At 55.8% G+C, this 20,983-nt stretch overlaps 1 protein-coding gene across 2 annotated transcripts; it reads right to left on the reverse strand.

Moving 5' to 3' along the window:
- ARSG (arylsulfatase G) lies at window positions 1–20,596 on the reverse strand. Of its 2 annotated transcripts, none has more exons than XM_069872760.1 (11): window positions 19,826–20,596; window positions 19,339–19,526; window positions 18,494–18,541; window positions 18,303–18,414; window positions 17,218–17,355; window positions 14,456–14,646; window positions 13,352–13,432; window positions 10,074–10,182; window positions 5,518–5,638; window positions 1,914–2,004; window positions 1–1,601 (listed from the first exon to the last, which is right to left on the reverse strand). In XM_069872760.1, the coding sequence occupies exons 1-11, from the start codon at window positions 20,032–20,034 to the stop codon at window positions 1,267–1,269; spliced, it is 1,623 nt and encodes a 540-aa protein (XP_069728861.1). In that variant the 5' UTR covers window positions 20,035–20,596; the 3' UTR covers window positions 1–1,266. The 2 variants fall into 2 exon arrangements, with proteins under 2 accessions (XP_069728861.1, XP_069728859.1); XM_069872758.1 differs by having other exon boundaries at window positions 17,218–17,358.
- Window positions 20,597–20,983: the final 387 nt, after the last annotated feature.

Here is a 20,983-nt window from a genome sequence, read left to right on the forward strand (position 1 = left end):
CCCGTGCTCCTGCTGTTCTGTGTGGGGCCCTAAAGATGTCAGTCTTGATTAAGCTTTACGGGTTGGTGAGTGGGTCTGAGGGGCTGGTGCAGGACAGTTCTTCCACCCAACCCACCTGGCCAAGTTTGCACAAGCCCACTTACAGCTTGTCCAAAGAAAGATCTGTGTGCGTAAATCAGAGCGCAAAATTGTTTCAGAAAACCCTCACTCAGCTGCTGAGAAATCCCGGTGGTTTCTAAGTTTCAGTTGCACCTTCGATTTTGCCTTTGCACCTGCACAGAAATGCCCATCAGAGCTGTTTCCCCCACCCCTGCTGCCCCCCTGGCACTGCATTCTGATTGTCAGAAGCAGCTTCTCAGCCTGGAACCCCATCTGCTGGGAGACCTCGGGGCAGGGACTTCTCCTGACCTCCCTAAATAAACCACAGTTACACCATTGGTCTTCCCATGCAGTTCCGATGGGGAGCAGCCACTGCCATTCTGCACTGCACATCTCTCTCCTGTACCTTCCCTAAAAAAAGCCTTTTCCAAACACTGGGACTTGGGTGCTTGTCTCAGCATAATCCCTGACCTGCGCTGTGGGAATCCCAAGCAGCTGCAGGACAAGCCAAGCGGCCTGTCCACCAGGAGGGCAGCAGCCAGGCAGAGCCCAGAACCATCCATCTTTTACAGCCAGTTGGGTATTTGACATAATTCCATTACTAAACCTCACTCAGCAGCTGGTGGGACAGGTGCTCCATTTCCCAAAGCACTTGCCTCCTGCCAGCCAGGAATTTTTTCTCCACAGCCATGGACCTTCAGGGTCTTGGTACCGGAGGGGTTGTTTGCTCAGAGGCTGCGGGCCCTGTCCTCCCCTGCCTTGTCCTCCCACCAGCCTGTTCCTGTCAGGTTCATTTTAGAGGAAAGCCAAGCAAATTTCCCAGAGAAATTCTCTCCCAAAATCAACTCTCACAGAAGAGAGTTTTAATCCAAGACCTCGCTCTTTCTCAGCTAAAGAGCCTGTCTCCTTCCACGTGTCCAGAGCGACCAGGTACTGCAGTGCCGAGCTCCCCCAGCCACAGTCCTGGTAGGGGAACACTCCTGCTCTGCAGCAAATGGGACCCTCCGTACGATCACAGACTCACAACCAACTCACCTCCCTGCTTCACAGCACGGAGCAAAGGGGACTGCAGCTGCCACCCCTTTTCTCCACTTCCAACCTCTAGCACGAAGCCGGCAGTGCCGTTCACAGAAGGCAGACTCGGGAAAGGAGCAGCCTGAGCGATGCCTAAAGACAAAGACGAGTTGCTCTTCTTTCCATGTCACGATCCAGCATGGATCCATGATTCTCAGGCACTTGGCATCGGCAAGCCACGTGCTGCGCGTTGCAGCAGGGGGTCACAGATGGGTCTTTGGAATAATCTGCAACTGAGACGTTGTCTGTCGCGATGTCCTCCAGAGCCTGGGCATAAGCTCTGCTGATTGCAGGGAGCACTGCCTGATACTCTCTAGATGCCACTTCCAAAGGCTCTTGTTCCTGGATATCACGATCCAGATTGAAAATGAGGGGTGGCTGGTGATGCTCAGCTGGCCCAATGCTCCCATCACAGGCTTTTGCCCCTCCTAGGGAGGAAATGAGGAAAAAACTGGAGTCACAGGCTGCCCATGGATTACCTCTGTATTTTTCACTCACCTGACATGGCCCAGTCCCACCACGTCCCAGCTTTGGGATCCTGGGTCCTGCTGTTGGTTGAAAGTGCTTCTGACAACTCTGGGCTGCAAAGCCATCACACAGACAAGGGGGGCACATACTTATCCCTGCTAGGCTTGCTCTTGCTTGAATTAATGAGTTGGTTTTTACCTGTGTCTGCAGGGAACCAAGAATTCCAGACATTTTTTCCCCAGACTTGGTGATCTCTAAAAGGGACACGGTACCTGTGGTGTAAAACGCCTTGTACTGGGCCAGCCGTAGGGTCTCTATCCCGCCGTCCCTCCCAGCTGCCCCACTGTTGGGGTGGAGCAGAACCTGAAGGATGAAAAGAAATGTGTCCATCACCCCACTGCAGAGAAAATGCAGTGGCAGGACCAGTCCTCAAATCCTCACATCCCTCCCCACGTACCCGGCCCTAACAAATCTGCTGCAGGAAAGGGATTATGAAGTTGTGAGGACTTTCAGCAGAGCAGGGCAGGATATTGTGGAGCTGGGGCAGTCCCGGGTGCTCTGTGTCACCCACCCATGCCAACAAGACACCCATCTCTATGCTCCCAGCTCAGCTAGTGTCAGAGATGTCTAAGGGAGCCAAATCATTGCCTGGGGGGAGCAGCAAGCCACAAGCTGAGGCTGAGCTCATGCAAAGCAGAGGCTCCACGGGTAGGTGAGGTGCTGGAACATCACTCCCAGTCTGTCTCCTCCGCTGACTCACCCCGCTGTGCAAGGGCTCCCTTCCCTAACAACAGCCATCCCGGCACGGGGAATGGGGGCGAGAAGGAAAGGAAGAGGGGGAGGGTGGGTCGAATCCCTCTCTTTTTGTATTTAGGACACTTGATCCGCACAGGATGACAGCTTTGGCACACGGGAGCGAGAAGACAAGTGAGCTGGACTGTTCACCGGGCTCCTCTGACAGATAATATCTGCTGCGGAGCCAATGGCTTCACTGAGAGATGAGTCACTTGAGGTTTCCTCCCTGGGAATTGAGTTTAAAAGTGATTCAAGAAATTTCCACTGTGCTAGAAATTAGAAACATCTGCTGAAGTTGTAGGCAGCTGCGGTGCCAAGTTTAGTAACAGCGTTCGCAGCTGATCAGCGCGGTAACGCCTGAACAGGTGCCCGGTGCGAGCCCTGTCCCAGCACGCAGCCCCAACGGGCGCTCTGCTCGGGTGCCCAGAGATGTTGTTCTGCCCTGCCTGGGCCAGATGTGGTTGTGATCCCAGGGGTCAGTGGTAACTCATCCAAGAAATGCCAGGATTTGGGGTGAGGGGTGATTTCCAAATGCTCTCAGTAGCCTTGATTGCCCTCCATTGCAAGGTAAATTAAAAAAAAAAAAAAAGCAACTGCCTTTTGGAATTTGGGATAAAAATTATGGTTTAGGGAAAAAAAATAAGGCTATAAAGTGGAAGAGGTGGTGAAGTGTGAGCCTGCTACAAGGAGAAAACCCATGTGACAGAGTCCCTTTATGCTGACGCTCCTCGGTCAGAACAGAACAACTCTGGAGTAGAAATCAGCAAATATTCAAGGGCCCTTAAAGCCAAGGTACCAGGAACTGAACCAATTCATCTGCTTCCAACCCGAAAGCTTTGCCTCCACCCTGTCGCCCGTCAGCGTTACCTTTAGCGCCACAGCTGGGACGCTGCCATCTCGCTGTAAAACTCAAACCTCCCTTGCTACCTACAAGCACGTTCCTAAACCTGCCTCGTCAAACCCCATGCTAAGAACATTTATCATCACTTACTACACAATTAAGAAGCTAGATTCTGTTCAGCCCTTTCAAGAAGCATTCCCAGACCTGCAACGCACCTAGTAATCTTCAACTGTGTTATTTGATAGGGATGGTTGGACTCGATGATCCGGTGGGTCTCTTCCAACCTGGTTATTCTATGATTCTATGATTTTAATTTAAAAAAAGAAAAAAACAAAAGAAAAGAGGGGGCGGGGGGAAAGTCTTCTCTCCACAGAAAATCCTGAGTCTGAACTCGTGTGCCTGACACTTGTACCCTTGATACATTTTGTAGGATGTGTTTATTTTCACTGTAAATAGCCTTCACTCCAAACAGGACCTTGGCATCGCCCCAGCCCCGTCACAGGTTGTGCCAGCGCCGAGCACGCAGGCTGGGACGCCAAGCAAGGTTACCCCGGGCAGCTCACGCCAAGAGCCAGTTAGGAAAGCAGCTGTCGGCATGCGGAAACCAGGCGGTGGGGCGAGCAAAGGAACTGCTCTGGGGAGGATTTGTGTCAAGGAAAACCCTGCGACATCAAAGGTGAGGCTGCTATCAGCTGCTCGCAAGCGGGAGATGAAAGGCAGGGAGCCAAGAGGGAAGGCAGCAGGGACACGCGCTTGCTCCCGATCCCCCCGTGAGGCCAGAGCACCTGAGTACTGTGTGTCCCCTCCAAGATCATCCTGTCCCACACAGCGTGGGCAGCTGGATTGCATCCTCCAGGGACGCTCACCCTGCTCCTCCTGCCAGGATGCGCAGGAACAACCCAGCTGTGCTGCCCAGCTCCCAGCCCCACCGGGGTTGATTCACCCCTGATTGCAGCTTGACCACCCCAAAAAAGCACAGTGCCAGGGCGATGCTGGGGAAGCCCAAGGGAGCTGGCGATGCATCGCTGCTCAGGACTATTCCTTGGTCTGAAATATGCAGGAATGGCTGGCACGAGCTCATATCCCTCCACCGTGTCCTGACACCCAGCAAACCATCACTCCCAGCAAACCACCAGTCCCCAGCAAACCACCAGTCCCCAGCAAACCACCAGTCCCCAGCAAACCACCAGTCCCCAGCAAACCACCAGTCCCCAGCAAACCATCGCTCCCAGCAATCCACCAGTCCCCTCCTCCCAGTGCCACACATGCAGGAGAAGGGGGTTAATCCTGAGGAGCACAGCGGAGCACGCTGGCAGCATCCCATCTGCTTCCCCACTTTATCTCATGGTTCAGCAGAGGGTTCCATAAATACGAAGCAAATACCAAAACCCTGATGGACGCGAAAAGCAAATCCAAGATCCCCGCTGGGAGCTGGCTCGTGGTGCTTGCGGGAGGCTGGACTTTAAAAGCAAAATCAGGCTGTATCTGCAGGACTCCTATTAATGCCACTTTTTTTTCCTTTCTTTTTCTTTTGGTTCTGCAAAAATCTTGTGCAACCCTGAGAAAAATGCCTCGCCACACTGCTTGTCCTGCTAACTGGGGTTTTTAGGTTAAAAGAGCTGTCAGCAGCTCCTTTTGTATGGGCAGAGCTGCAGGGTATGGGGTGGGCTGCCCTGCTTGAACTTCAGTAACGGGCACGTTCGCCAGCCAAGGGGCTGGGAGAAGGAGGGCTTCATTATGTCTCGGTCTGGCAAGATAAAGTGGATACAACTAGGTCTGAGCCCCCGGGATCTTTTGTTTCCCACGCTGTTGTACCTTTTGCAGTAGGAAAGGAGACGCCGTGCTGGGCACCGTGGGGCTGCTGTGCGGGCAGCCAAGCCCGAGCATCCCATCCCCTAGGACGGTGTCCCCTGGGACAGCCGGCACAGCCCTGCTGGCACGCAGCGAGGCTCATCAGGCTGCCTGCATAGGGTATTTTCACCCATAAGCCCGGTATTATGAACAAAGCGTAAACCAACTCTTCGTTAATCCAAAAGCCCTTTTACCCTGGCACCCAAAGCCCAGCCTCGGAGCAGCACCCGTCTGTCTCTGGCTGTCCTTTGATGCTCCACGAGGCTCCCGTGGGTCTGCATGTCCCCAGCTCGGAGCTTTTCTGCTCTCTGCTTACCTGTTTTAGCTCCGAGGTGGCAGGACCTGCTGCCAGGAGGAGGATGTCACCAGGGGAGGTGGCTTTGCCTTACCTTGTGCCCCACGTCTGACCACCCAAAGAGAACAGGGGACACGTCCAAGCCGTCAAAACGCCTGTTTGGGGGAAGCGTTGCCCCAGCCAGAGCCACCAGCGTAGGAAAGATGTCCAGAGTACTGGGGAAAGAGGTGACTTTCATCAGAGCAAGGAGCGAAGCACCCCGAACCCCACCTGCACCCTGGAGCCCCTCACTCAGGGCAGAGCCTTGGGGGTAGGAGATGCTTCCCAGCACCCATCCCAACAGCTGAGCTCTGCAGAAAAGGTTAAAACCAGCTTCAAGCAGCGACTCGGCCCCGGCAAGCCCTCGTATTGCACATCTCCCACCCCCGGCACCGGCTGCTCGCCAGGCACTGCGGGTTCAGCCAGATTCTGCCGCTCCCCGCGCCCGACAAACCCCGCAGCCACGGGGCAGGGGCACCGCGGGGCGTGGGGCAGCCTCCTCCCAGCCTCCTGTCCTCCCGCCTGGGGACACACGGGCGAGGCAACAGGTCACCCTCCGGAGAAAGTGCTAGCACAGGGACTTTTTACGCCAATGACAGCAGATCCCGTTGCCCCAGGAAAATGTGGTCTCGCTTTTGCATGGCGCAGCACGAGCTGTCGCAGCCAGAATGGAAAATGAGAGCGGTGCTATTTTGCGCGCTCCCACCAAAACGCCCGTCAGCATTTCCACCGTAAACCTCTCGGGTTTGTCAGGGGCCTCAGCCACAAAAGAGTGCTTGGGGCTCACCCTTGGTTGCTTCCCGGTGCAGAAGGACCCAGGGGAGGAGCAGGTGACCCAGTGTCCCTCCGGCTCCATAAGGACGCAGAGGGTGAGAGTCTCTGCTTCCCCGCTGGCTACCTGTGGCCCCAGGGCCACTGCTCAGCCGCGGTGATTCCAGCCGCTGGCACATCCCCATGGCACAGAGGGGCTGTGAACCGAGCAAAGTCATTGCTGGGGCGGGACAGGGACCGCTGGCCACCTGGCTTTGCCACTAGCTCCTTGTGCAGCCTGAGCACGGGCTTCCCACTCCATTGGCCACGTTGCCCAGCAGGATCCAAGCTCGACTCCGGTGGGATGTAGGACAGGCAGCTCACAGATTCCATATCTCGCCCCCACCCCCAGTGTCCCTTTCCTGTGAGGGACAAGCTTTCTGTCCCTCTTGCCACCAGCAGGTGCGTCCTTCCCTCTCACAGACGCGGGCACGGGTGACCCCACACCTCTAAAAGGAGCCACCCTTCACCAGCGCGTCCCACGAGCCAGGGGACAGCGGGATGTCAGCATGGACAAGTGACACATCACAGCACTGCCCTCCCCAGGGACGAGGCCGTGGCACAGGGCATGATGAGCTGGCAGAGCCACCAGTGCCAGGCAGCCCGTGGGGACACAGCCAGCATCCCTCTGGCTGCAAAACCCTCACGCCAGCAACTCAGGGGGTCAGTTGGAGCAGGGAAATCGCTGGGGGAGGCAAAAAACACCAGGTCCCCCAACCTGGAGGCACCACAGTGCTGCCACCACAGTCCTGCCACTGCGTTCCTGCTGCCCGCTGCCTGGTGGCTGCGTGAGCAGGGAGAGAAAAGAGCCTGGGGCTTTGGGGCCCCTGGATCTCCCATTCACGGAGTTTTAATTTAGCTGCTAAGAGACGGAGAGAACAAATAAGAACAAACACTGCTGAGAGGCAGCCCCGGTACGGTGCTGGCGGAGACGGCCCCAGCGGCCAGGAGAGTCGGGAGGCGCTGGAGGAAATTCTGGCTCCCTGCTGCACCCAAGACAGAGCACAGCCCTGCGGGCACCTCGCTGGGGTCAGGCTGGCACCACCCAGAATGGCAGCCCAGGGCAGGTCTCAGGCAGCACCTGGGGTCCAGGGGTGCTTGGCACCCTCAGGATCCGGCCCCCAGCAAGGTGTATGAGGATGCTCACACGGTTGCACCAAGTGGCCCCAACGCAGCAGGTGGGACTGCTGGAAACCGTCACTGAGGTGGGAGGACAACGCGTTTGAGGGCAGAGGTGGTTGAAGATCCTCCTGGCTGTGGGCAGGTGTAAACCATGGAAAAAGGCATGAAAAAAAAAGGATTTTGGTTCAAATTTGGCATCAAAGCGAAGACCTTGCCAGCAGGCACCTCCTGGAAGCCGAGCTGGGGAAGCCGTGCTTGCAGGGAGAGGGGAAGCCACGCTGCCAACCCCCTGCCCTGGCCAAGAGAGATTTAACAAACAAAGTCACTTGAATGCTGAGGGGAAAGAGTCTGGTAGTGCCCAGGGACAGGCAGCTCTGGGCACAGAGCTGGCAACGAGCATCCCAGGCACAAGAGCGGATCAGGCGCTGCCCTGCCGCGGAGAACGCGGCACAGGCAGCTGCAGGCAGCTGAACCAGCTCTCCCCACGCCCCAGCCTGCTTGCCCAACCTGCCCAGCCCCACGCCGCCGGCACAGCCCGAGTGGTGCAATTTGCTTCTTCCCACCCTACTGACCTATTTCTTGCATGCCCTACTTTTGGGTTGGGGCAAGGAAGGGCAGGAGCACGGTGGGTGGCTTTGACAATTACATACAATTAAGAAAAGCCAACACGGCAGTTTTTGGTAGAAACCAGCATGCAGGTGCAGGTCTGTGGCAATGCATCAGCATTTCTCTGCTGGCTCCAGCTTCCCCGGCCCCTGGGCACGCTCACCCTTGCTCACCCCTCCACTCCCTGTGCCAGGAAGGATGCGATGCTGGGGAGAGGGTGAGGTGCATTCCCTGGCACGCTCTTCTCCCAAGCCAGATGGCAAAGTTGTCAGCGTTTTCATAACCTCAGGGGGAGAAACAGGCTCATGCAGGCGGTCAATGCCTGTCCTTGCCCAGCTCCTGCTCTTCTCAGGGGATCCCACCAGGCAGAGGGTCCCTCCTTGTGTGCAGGTATCTCCCAGCTGCACAGAGATTTCATTCCCTCTCTAGATTCTTGGTCTTCCCTGCCAGCTGGGGGGACAAGCCTTCAACCACCCTATTCCATATGCTCACACTTTGAAGGATGTCCCCAAGGGTGACTGTAGGTGCACAGAAAAGCCACTGCGAGCACCGAGCAGCCCTTGCCTCCTCATCCCTCCACATCCCCTGTCCCCGAGCTCAGGCTGCGGCCAAGCCCACAGTGCTAACACCTTTCTCAGCATGATCTGTGGCTCGTGTTCCTCAGGCTGGCTCTGTGCTGCGCCCCAAACAGGGAGTTGCCTCTTCCAGATGCCAGGGCGTCACCCTGCACCATGCAGGCATGGCCCCATGGCAATGCTGGACTGGGCTGGGGAGGACACTGGCTGTGCTGGGACTCCTGGGGAGCTACAGAATAGCTTTCTGAGTGCCCGGCATGCAGCGCAGCCTGTGCTGCCACTGCCTTTCTAGATTTCCAGCTGTCCATCCTGCTGGACTGGAGCTGGGAGATGCGAGATAAGGTTTTCAAGGAGATAAACGGGATGGCTGGGCTTGGTGGCAGCGGGAGGAGGGGAGCAAGGAGGCTGGTGGGACAGGAGGGTGCGGATGGGCACTGATCCTGCCCTGCGCTGCCCTGGATCCCCGAGCAGGCACGGGCTGGCAGCTCTGCCCCAGGTCCTGCTGGCTGGTCCGTTGCCCACCCATGGAGGGGAAGGGTTTGGAGATCAAACCCCGAGGGTGATGCGTGTGCCCTATCCCCTCCGCCAGATGTCAGTGACTCAGCTTATGCCTCAAACCTTTCCCTGCTTGCAAAAAATCCAGCTCCTAGAGCTGCCCTCAGGCCCTATAAGGAATAAGTAGCTCCAGCTTATCTGATGGACCTTACAAACACTCAACACCACCCCAGGGCTCACCAGTCAGGACCTGCTTCCAGCAGCTGGGACACTCTTTCCCAATGCACAACCTGGACCTCCATCATCGCGTGCTCAGAGGGATTAAAGAGGAGAGGACACCCCAACCCCACTGCACCAGCCCAGGCTGTGCCCCTTGGTGCATTTGCTGCAAAGGAGGGATGCAGAGATGGCTGCAGGTGCTGCATGCACAGGTGCGACTGCTGCAAGGAGAGGTGCAATATAGCTGCAATAAAGCCCCCTCCGCGCCACCCTTCTCCGGCGAGAGAAATCTCTTCACTGTCAGCAGAAATGGCAAAAGTCGCTCGCTACCTCCCAGCCCGGCCGCATCCTGTGCTGATTGCAAGCAGCATCTCTCCAGCCAGCCTTTCCCACAACCGCACCCTCCTCCACATAAAGCCATTCGCAAACCACAAAGCCTAAGCCTGCTTCTTGGTGGAGAGAGAGAACATCATCATCTTTTAATTATCGGGAGGCAGTCAGCCACCGCGGCCAGGAGGCACACGGAGCCCGGTGGCTGCTAATGCCAATCCACCAGCCTCACAAAAAGCCCTTTCAACTCCTCTTTGCTGAAGCATTAAGTCTTACGGGATTGGGAGAGGACAAAAGTACAAAGTCTGGCACAAGGCAAGCAACAACCAGCACAGGCAGCTACTGCTGCCAAATCCAGATCATCACCCAGGTCCCAGCACGGGGATGGTGAATCCTTGCAAACAGGGACACGGGGGCTGCCCTGCTGCCCGATGGGATCCAGTGAGGCTCTTACCTGAGTAGAGCGCGGCTCGTCTGCTTGGCAGGGATGTGGCCAGGCCAATACGCCAGTGCCGGCACCCGGTGTCCTCCTTCCCAGGTCGTTTGCTTTGCTGAGCTCCCGCCTGCAGGAGAAAAAGGCAACGCTCAGCATCCCACTGCCCATTGACTGGAAAAAACTCGGACCCTGAAGCTTCCCTGGGAAAAGAACTACTCAAAGGCAGAGATGGAGTAAATGGTCCCAAAGGAGGGTGATCTCGCTGGAGAAGGAGCTGGGTCAGGGGAGGAAAAAGAGTCACAGGAGTTTTTAAAAGAAATAGGGAGAGGAGAAAAAAGGGGTCTCAGTTTGGCACTGTTTTGTGTTTCTCCCCTGCTTCAGCAAGCAACGAGAAATGCAACCAGCTGTCGGAGGTGCCCCATTTCCATCCACTTTTGATGAGAATACGGAGCAGGTGGGAAATGTAGAAATTTATGCCTGGGGCTGCAAATGGTCCTGTGCAGGTAGCTGCTGCCCTGCACCCAGTAAAGCACTGAGAGCCCCCCAGCCTGCTGGAAACCTGCTTCATTAAATATACCATCCTGCTGACAACCCTCCTGCGACTAATTAACCTGTTCAGTTGTTTCCCAACACAGCCCTGCTCTGCCTTTGGGTTTGAGACACAGGGCACAGGGAGGCTGCCCGGTCCCTTCCCTCATCTGGGATGCTGAGCACTGAAATAAGGGTGCTGAGCACTAAAATGGGGAGGCTGAGCACCAAAATGTAAGTGCTGAGCATCAAAATCAGGTTGCTGAGCATCAAAATGGGTGGAAGGGCATCAGAGAGCCTCTGCTCTGGCTGTAGCCCAAAGGGCCCCTGGCAGCTTGGGGGTGGGGAAAAGGCTGGGAATGGGGCAAACAGAAAATCCCAACCCGATTCACTGAGCAAACTTCCCAGCAGCAGCCTTTGTGTGCCCGCTTTTCAGCGTGCACATAGCAACGGCACTCGCCCAAAGCCATTTCCTCCAGGCAGAGCCAAGAGAGAGGTGATGTCCCTGCTGCGGCACAGCCCCCTCGCACCCCTCCGTGGCCCTGCGCCCGTCCCCATCCCAGCAGAGTCACCAAATCCAGGCATCTGGGTTGATCCTGTGCTCCCAAGCGATGCCACCGCACCCACAGCCCCAGAGCGGAGGACGCATACAGCACAGATGCCACGGTGATGGTGGCACAAGAAATAATCCAGGGAAGAGGATCCTCACCCCACTGCCCTTAATGTCACCATACGACAGGCATTCCCCCAGTCTCTCCCATTCCCCACACACACTTTTAGCATTTCACCCCAGCGAACATCTCCTTGGTCCCAACATCAGGGTCTCCTGTGGCTGCTGGAAACATAAAAGCGCTTCCAAGGTGCATCTTTTACAGCCTTTCCTGCCTTCAGGTGCCCTAAGAAATGATAGCAATTACTAGCAACCACCACCTCAGCATGTGTATTAAATAACTCATCCTCTAAGTAAAGCAGCTGTGTTTCAAGGGCTTTTCCAGTGGTCAGGGGTCTCCAGGAGGACTTCAGGTGGGTATTTCCCCCCAGCCATCCAAGTACCTCTGGCTGGGCAGGCACTGGAGCTACCTGTGAACAAGCTCACGTGAAGACTTTGGGCAGTAAATGGGGCTGAAACACCCCAAATCCAACTAATCTTTTGTTCTCTAGAGCAGGGATGATGCAGTCCTGCTGCTGTGGGGACTGTGACTTTCCAGGAAAGCTGAAGTGAGCATTCCCTTTACCAGGATGAAATCCCTGGCCCCACCACGCACAGCAGGTCCTCAGCACAGGATCACTGGGCCTGGACTCTCCCAAAACTGCCTCAAAACATCATCGCATCCCTGAAATGTGCATCTCCATCCCAGAACTGGCCCCGAGGTGGGAGATGGGATATTGAGGTGTGGGAAGCTCTCCAGCTGGAGAATGGAGGGCAGCACATGCAGGTGTACTGCTCCTTCCCAGAGAGGACTGACTCCAGTGACCACATAACATCACTGAAAAACATCCCTGGAATTTAGGTCGGACCCTAAAAGGAAAGGCGAAGCTACACAAAATGTATGGAGTCCTGAGCAGCTTGTCCTCCCCTGCCCTGCTGCTCCTCAAAGAGCTCTTCCTCACCCCTGGGATGGCACAGCCGAGCATCCCAGCCACCCAGCAGCCACACCTGTGGGTGTTTGCAGCGTTAGACCCGCCAGCAGCGGACAGTAAGACCAGACTGGCTTTCAAAACATCCACACAACAACCAGCCGAGGGATTTCAGAAGTCATCCTTCCCAGCTGGTATTTACAGCCAGCTTCTCCAGCCCTGCCAGCCTGACCTCCTCCCGCGGTGGCAGGGCTTGGGGAGTTTTTGCAGGGCAGTGAGATGCTGGAAAGGGGCTGTGTTTTCCTAGCTTTGTTCCCGAACACTGGACTGCCTGTACCATCTGCTCCAGCTTGTGACTGTTGGTTGCTCAAGAGCAACCCAGGCCGTCAGCAGGGTTTGTTTACTAAAAAAAAAAAAAAAAAGAAATTAAGGTTACAATTTCATCCCGGGGCCAGCCGAAGGAAGGGCTCTGGGAACGTGAAAGTGAGCCAGCCGAGCACACAGTTTGCCCAGGGAAGCGGCCCCGGTTGCATCGTTGGGGTGTCAGGAAGCGGAGGAGGAAAGAGGCGCCCGCGGCCCCTCCACCACCACTCCCTCGCCGCTGACCCCGAGCAAAGAGGGGAACCAAGCGCGCGTTTACACTGCGTAATACAAGCAGAAGTGGGAAACGCCTGACTCATGCATGCTTCTGGCCACTCCGGCTGAAAAAAAAAACCCACCAAGCAGATGGCTTGGCCGGAAAAGGAGGAAAGGCAGAAAAAATAATAAAAAAAAAAACCAACCCAAAACATTGGAGAGAAAGAAAAGCAAAGTCCCACGGCACTGGGAGGGCTGCCAGGAGCTCTCCTCCAGCAGGGTGAGGGGCTGAGACCCTCATGGAGCTGATGGACCTGGTGCTTGGGTAGCAAGAGCATCCGTCTCCGAAAGCAGCAGCCACTCACCTTGAGCTCCAGGATAACAGGGACCTGAGGGCAGCTCCCCCTCAGCAGCTTTTTTATGGGAAAATGTGACTGCTTGAAAGACAAATCATTCCGAGGTGTCTTCAAAGTGAGTCAGTGCAGGGCAGCAGCCAGCAGAAAGGCTGGGGGTGAAATGCTCCCCATGTCCCCCTCGATGGGCAATGAAGAGGTTTGTGCTTGTCCCCTGTCCCGCACCCCTGGGGACAGACAGCACCCCCCCAGCCCGGTTACCTCGCTGTCTCTGCCAGGCGCCCACGAAGGGCCCCACGCGTCCTGCCAGCTCGCACTTCTGTGCCCAGGGCCCATTGTCACCTGCAAGAGAAAGAGATGTCACCGTGGACAACACTGGGACCTGGTGGCTGGGTCACTTCAGCAACGGGAGGCAAGCGAGGACAAGCAACCCCTCCACCCCTCCTTCCCATCTCAGTGATGCTTTCCCGCATTAGCAAGAGCAGTGGGTTTATTTATTTTTATTTGTAGAAGTTTATTTTCCAGGGCCTGGGTGAGGAGCTGGAGCGGAGCTGGGGCACAGAGGGGGCAGCTGCCACCAGCTTTGGGCGTTAATGAGCAGCGGAGCAGTTCCTGTCAACAGGAGCACGACATCCTCATTAGGGAGGCTGTTCAGTGAGAGCGGATTTGGGCTTCTTAATGAATGAGGATTTGTGGTTTAATTAGGCATGGCCTTGCTGGCTCAGGGCCGTGACCAAAGGGGGGTGGTGGGGTGGGCACCTGGCTGAGTGACCACAGCACCTTGAGAGCCCCGTCCCCATGACGTGACGTCTCCAGGCAGCTGATCGCTCCCCAGGGGCATCGAGGGCAGGGGACAAATTGAAGGGAGACATCACTGCCTACAACTATCTGAAAGGAGGTTGTAGAGAGGTGGATGTTGGTCTCTTCTCCCAAGGAAAAGAGGGAATGGCCTCAAGCTGCACCACGGGAGGTTCAGGTTGGACATCAGTTAAAATTTCTTCACCAAAAAGGTCTATCAAACACTGGCAGAGGCTGCCCAGGGAGGTGGTTGAGTCCCCATCCCTGGAGGTGTTTAAAAGACAGGTGGGTGAGGTGCTCAGGGATATGATTTAGTAGTGAGCAGGTATGGTTGTTCTTGATGATCTCAAAGGTCTTTTCCAAAGGTCTGGTCTATTCTATTCTATTCTATTCTATTCTATTCTATTCTATTCTATTCTATTCTATTCTATTCTATTCTATTCTATTCTATTCTATTCTATTCAATATGGGTCCTGTGCCCCTCACACACGCACACTCCAGATCTGGGCCAGTGCAGTCACCAGCATCTCCCACAGTCACCACCACCAGTTTGTTTTCCTGCTGTACCTGCAAACCAGAGGAGAGTGTTGCCCTTTCCGTGACTGTCCGCGACCCGCTTTATCCGTCCCACCAGGGCATCCATCTCGCTCAGGGAGGCTCCGTAGATGCCCCTGCCCGAGGTGTGGGGCAGGGGGACCTCCAGCGGGACGTGCATATGGGCCAGCGCCAGGTAGAGGAAGAAGGGGCGTCCGCTGTCGCTGCACAGGGAAGAGGGGGAGCAGTTCAGGGAAGGGGAAGAGCTCACTGGGGTGGTGGCACAGCTGACCTCTGCCACAGCTCCCAGGAGGAAAACCACCCTGTGTGCATCAGCCGGCTGCAAATCCTCAGGCACCTGCTCCCCTTGCCTGTCCCAGCATGAGCTACTTCTCTGCTCCTGCTCAAACCTCTCCACACTGTCCCCTCATTGTTGACTGTCCTCCCATTGGGGACAGGCTCGTGCCTTCCTCCGGAACACCTCGCGGACACCCCTGCCACTCACACACCTCCCTCCTCTCTCTCACGGGGCCCATTTTGGCCCTTTCTCCCCCCGCCCAGCAAGCACTCGGCCCCTGACGGTGATTTTAGCAGAGCATGAGGATCATAAGGACACCCACACCAACCCCAAGCGTGGCCTCGGCACTGTCAAGCAGCCCCAGACAGGGAGAGCAGCACGTTTGCTCGCCACGCGCTGCCCCACTGCCTGTTTGCTTTGAAATCGTCAGTGGACACGTCCTGTTTTCTTGTTTACGACTATATTTATCTCCTCCAACGAGGTCTGCTCTTCCTCAGGGACCTCTGAGGGGAAGGGTGGGATGGCAAACGGTGAGGAGGGGCCGGATCCCTGGGACGTGCCCCAACCCGCGCACGCGCCCGGCTGCCCCATCGCTGCCTCCCGAAAGCTTTCGGGGCCTCTTCAACGTGCGTTTCAGCACTTCCTTCCTTTACCCGTTACCCACCTGAGGATGGAAAGTCAGTAAATCCCATCCTGCCTGGAGCTGCCTCATCCTTCCCCAGAGGTACCAGAGCCCCGCAAAGGGCTGTGGCCCCCCAGCATCCTGCCCAGCCCCTGCCAAACTCTGGGGTTCAGGGGGTGTCGATGCACCCCTGAAAAACTGTCACTGCAGCACCTTTCCCCTTGGGATGCCCGAGACCCTAGAGCGCTGGAAGCTGCTTCCCTTCCTTCATATCCTACCCGGGAGCACCGGGAATCCAGCAACCAGATACTCGTGCCCACAGCGTTCCCACTTACTTTTCACATCAGCATATCAGAATTCTCTCGAAAGCTGAGCAAACATTTAATTAATAACTTAAGACAAATGCCCTTGACTTTTGCTCCCATGCTCACCACGCATCTTGGGCAGAGCTCAGTCTCACCGCCACGAATTGCTCAATTTTAACATGACTGGTTAAAAAAACACTGAGATGACAAATCCGGTGTTCTTTTGTTGGCCCATTATGAATGAGTCAGGCGGAGGAAAACTGGAATAAGCCATCAAAGAGAAGGAGAGAAAAGGCAGGCACCTGCTTAATCCTGTTCTCCGTGAACGCAGATAACCCCAAAATACTACTGGGAGTTTAAAGGTTTTTCCTATTAACCCAAAGCTCACCTGCTTGGTTTCACTGTTTAACAGCATCTGTGCAGCCCGGGAGCCTGGGGGTTTGCACAGGAGGAGGGACAACTGCTGCCCTCCAGCCCTGTTACCGGCACTCATCCTGACTGCACAGCTCGGCCACGCTGAGGCCAATTCTTGGAACCCAAAGGGGATAAACCATAGTTATTGTGCGAGCGAAACAGTACCCAGGTTTATAAGGAGCCATTTCCCTGCAGGCTGCTCCCTGCTCAGCCTTTCGTTGTCCTGCGTTACACAAACCTTCCCCTAAGCATCCCACAGGACCCCCCTGCTCTGGTCCTTCCTCAGGTCTGTGTTATCCCTGGATGCAGGCACGGGATGGGCTCTGACACGGCTGCCCGGCAGCGCTTCCCCTCCTCGCACGGCAGGGACGTGATTTGCAAAGTCACAGCTCATAATCCGCCAGTAATAGGGATTAAAATTACACAACTCATCAGCAGGGATTTGGGGTTGTCGTCTTGGAGGAGTCGCTTTGCTCCTTGGGGAAGAGCACACCTGGGCTCCTCATGTCCTTGTGTGGCTGGGGAAGGCAGACCCTGAAGCTCAGGGGTCTCAGAGCACTTCACCCCCAAAAAGGAGCATATGGGGTGGGTTTAAGCACCTCTGGGTGCTGTTCTGGCCTTGTGGGCACCCATTTAGTGTCATTCCCCTGCCAGCAACTCCCACCTCCACTGCCCCGCAGAGCCACCTTGCCTGGTGCCACCACACAGAGAGAGGGATGGAGGGATGGAAGAGAGAGGGATGGAGGGATGGAAGAGAGAGGGATGGAGGGATGGATGACAGAGGGATGGAGGGATGGAAGAGAGAGGGATGGAGGGATGGATGACAGGGATGGAGGGATGGATGACAGAGGAGTGGCAGCGTTATCCTCTCTCCCATCCTCACTGCATGCTACCCCTAGGAAGGAGGCACAGCCCAGCTTAAAGGTTTTGACCTTCCTCGTAAACAGTGTTTTTAAAAGCATGTGATCCCTTTAGAGGAAATGCACCAAAAGCCCTGTGAGACACCAGTGACAGCCCCAGTGGCTTTCTCCTCCTGAGCTGGGAAGCCAAGCCACGGAGACCCCAGATCTCCTTCCCAAGAACTGTGGGGCAACACCCATTTCCCCCAGCATCACACCAAGGTGACGCAGAAGACTCTTGCGGTGACCCATCTCACCTTGCCCTCTGGATGAACCGCGATGCCTCCTCTGCGTAGCGCGCCGCCAGGCTGCTGAGGTTGACAGGCTGTTGGACAATGGTGACATTCTCAAAGAGAGGAAGGGCCACCTCCGTGTAACAGTCCTTTGTGGTCACCCTGCTGGGAAAAAGCCACCGCACCCTTGTCACCAGAGCAGGCACAGAGTCCAGCTGCTCTCCTGGCTTTGCAGAAAGGAGCAGCCAAGGCAGAGAGTGGGAAAGAGGATGGTGCCAATGTCCCTGTGGTATGAGGTGCTTGGGGACCAACCCACCTCCCTAACCTGCACACTGCTGTGAGGTGCACAGGGCAAAACAGAGTGCATGGAGCATAAAGGGAAGTGACCAGGGCAAAGCGTAGCTCCTGGGGATGGGGATGCTGGTGCAGCCGACTGAACACGAGCCAGCAGGGGCCCAGGTGGGCAAGAAGGCCAAGGGCATCTTGGCTTGGATCAGAAATGACATGAACAGCAGGTCCAGGGAGGTTCTTCTCCCTCTGTACTCAGCACTGGTGAGACCGCTCCTTGAATCCTGTGTTCAGTTCTGGGCCCCTCACCACAAGAAGGATGTTGAGGCTCTGGAGCGAGTCCAGAGAAGAGCAACAAAGCTGGTGAGGGGGCTGGAGAACAGGCCTTATGAGGAGCGGCTGAGAGACCTGGGGGTGTTTAGCCTGGAGAAGAGGAGGCTGAGGGGAGACCTCATTGCTCTCTCCAACTGCCTGAAAGGAGGTTGTGGAGAGGAGGGTGCTGGCCTCTTCTCCCAAGTGACAGGGGACAGGACGAGAGGGAATGGCCTCAAGCTCCACCAGGGGAGGTTTAGGCTGAACATTAGGAAAAAAATTTTCACGGAAAGGGTCATTGGGCACTGGAACAGGCTGCCCAGGGAGGGGGTTGAGGGACGGGTGGACGAGGTGCTAAGGGACATGGTTTAGTATTTGATAGGAATGGTTGGACTTGATGATCCAGTGGGTCTTTTCCAACCTGCTGATTCTATGATTCTATGATTCTATATTCTATGAAACGCCCACCTCCCAGTGCTGGCACTGGAATCGCCCCCACACCCCAGTACCTGGCAGCCACACCGTGCCGCAGGCAGGATGGGCAGGGCGGGAGGTTGTAGCCAGGGGTGTCCGTGCAGCCCATGTCATTGCTGTAGGGGATCCCGAAGTAGTAGTCGAAGCCTGAGGGGCAAGCAAGGGTATCAGTGGGGACAAGGTGACTACGGGGTGATCGGCTCATCCCTGCTGGTGCAGAACTTACCACGGAAGTTGGGGTGATGGTGGCCGTGATGTCCCAGGTGCCACTTGCCTGTGCAGAGATCACAGAACATCATTTCAGAGGTAATTGCAACTACAGCCACCACCAGCCATCACTCACAAGGTGCCCACAGTGCTGGGGGCTTTAATCTAGCAACAAGAAAGGCTCCTTGTTTGTGCTGGCTGCACTTCCAGAATGCCTTTATTTTGTAGAAACACAGAAGAAATGCGTAAGGTATCTCGTGCCTGTGCAAATCAACTGCCTTCAGCCCTCAAAGGCTTTCATGCATTTGTATTCAGAGGACATGACTTCCTAACCCCTCCAGAACAACCAGCTTCATCCTCTGACCTCTGGCATGCGCTTGCTCCCACTGAATGCACCAATCCAAGAAGGCGAGCAGCAAAAGCTAAGTAGGAAAGGAGAAAGCAAGGACTTTTCTGCCATCACAATGTGTGCCAGCAACAGGAGCTGCAGATGCAAAAGGCTCAGTACGGGCTGGCGTTTGCACGGGCTGGGGGACCCACGGCAGGGTAGAGCCGCTGTGCACAGTCATGTTTGCTAAGGAAAATCCAGTGCATTCCATGTGAGGTGAAGAATTAGAGCTTAAATGCAGAACTAGGGTGGGTCTGAACTTCAGGCAACTCTGTATGTTAGAAAATGAGGATTTTAAAGTTTAGGATTGCAAAATTCAAGGGGGACGTGCAAAATCTCTCCCACGTGATCCTTTAATTCCAAGCATTTCCCCTGACTACCTGCAGTACCTCCTTCACAGGAGATGGGCATGTGCATCTTTGTCCCCCCAGCATCACCCCCCACCTTGGAGGTGCCTCCGGCACAGCGTGTGTTACCTATAGCCCCGGTGCTGTACCCGGCTTCCCGCAGGACCTCAGCCAGGGTGGTCTCGTTGAGGGGGAGGCCACCAACCGACGTGATGGCGAAGTTGTGAGTCACCCCGTTGCGTGCCCCGAGGCGCCCCGTGAGCAGAGAGGCACGGGACGGTGAGCAAGTGGAGGCAGCTGAGTGGAAATCCACGAACCTAGAAATCAAAAGGACCCCTGCATGGTCTAACACTGCCGTTTCCCAGCCCTCTCCTCCGCTCACATCCCTTTCTGTGACAGGGATGAGGATCTGCAGCAGGGAATGAAGCTCACAGGTCCCAGCAGGGATGAATGGACCCTGCCATATCAAGCTTTGACCACCCTCCCCATGCAACCAAAACCACAACAGCGAAATCTCCTTTGCCTGCGAGTTGCTGAGGGAGGGAAACCCCCTTTGTTGCAGGACAGAGTAAGCAGAGATGCTTGGAGAGGGGTGGAGAGGGGGGACAGACATTACCTCATCCCTTCAGCAGCCAGCTCATCCAAATGTGGGGTCTCCTTTGTCTCTGCCCAGTTGGCCCCAAGGTCACCCCAGCCCACATCATCCGCCAGGATGACGATGAAGTTGGGCTGCCCGTACGCCGCTGTTGGAGCCGAGATCCCGGCCAGCACCACCGTGAGCACCAGCACTGCCAGCAGGGAGAGGGTCCCCATGGTGCCACACATCCCCTCACACCCACACTGGCGCACCGGCGGCTTCGTCTTTTCGACACTCCCTCCGCTGTGTCCCTGCAGGTGCAGCTGAGCTCTCCACAGGTCCTCTCAGCGATGCCAACGTCCCCCGTTTAGCTGCTCCTGCAAGGCCAGGGGGGTCGCGCTTGCACCTTCAGCTACTGACCAAGCTGCAACATCTCTGGTTTTCACACCCAAGTACAGCTGATATTCCTGAAATCAGTGCCAGCAAAGGTGTTATTCTTAGAAGTCAAAAACACCCTTTGAAGTCACTGCCACCCTATTTTTAACTTTTCTTCCTTCCTGGTAAATATCTAATTAGACACCAAACCAAAGCAGTATTTTTCCTTCCAGAAGCGTTCTCGGTCTGTGGCAGCGGCTCCTCTCCCCTCACCGCAGCCACGGGGATGTTCGTGTTTAAAAAATGGCTCTTTCCCTGCAGACCCTGCTCCTCAGTTCATGGCAACACCGGCATCCCTTGCTTCAGGTGGATAAGCAACTGCTGTAGCTCTGCCAGCTTATGTCGGTCTGTCCTTCACGTTGTACAATTTCACTACCCTGTGAAAGAGAAACACAATCAGGACCTGCAGAGCCCTTCTGCCTCCCAGCCCAGGGCAGAACACCTATCTGGGCACTAGGATAAGCCTTTGAAGCTGTATTTTTTCACTGCTGGCTCATGATGGCTCAGCTGGAGAGGACTGGAAACAGAGTGCCCCTTTCCTCATTAATTGCTTGGGCTGGGGTGATTGGGAATCAATCCTTGGTGCTGTCACCCCCAGGGAGCAGCGCTGCTCCCTCCCGGCTTACCAAGGGCTCTCACCAACCCTCCAAGTGCTGCAGGGTGCAGGGCTTTGCCTTCATTTACAAAAAAACTGAGAGGTTTCTAAAGCTCCTTTTTTTTAAATGTAGTTCTCCTCGTGGTGGACCCACTCCTGCCAGTGGG

Source organism: Phaenicophaeus curvirostris, chromosome 19 (genome assembly GCF_032191515.1).
Source record: "Phaenicophaeus curvirostris isolate KB17595 chromosome 19, BPBGC_Pcur_1.0, whole genome shotgun sequence".
NCBI lineage: Eukaryota > Metazoa > Chordata > Aves > Cuculiformes > Cuculidae > Phaenicophaeus > Phaenicophaeus curvirostris.

Coding starts and splice junctions, on each gene's coding strand:
- ARSG (XM_069872758.1), bottom strand. CDS start 20,034: ATGTGTGGCACCATGGGGACCCTCTCCCTGCTGGCAGTGCTGGTGCTC. Junction 18,542..19,338: donor GTACAGCACCGGGGCTATAG/GTAACACACGCT, acceptor ATCTCTGCACAG/GCAAGTGGCACCTGGGACAT. Junction 14,647..17,217: donor CGGTTCATCCAGAGGGCAAG/GTGAGATGGGTC, acceptor TTCCCTGTGCAG/CGACAGCGGACGCCCCTTCT.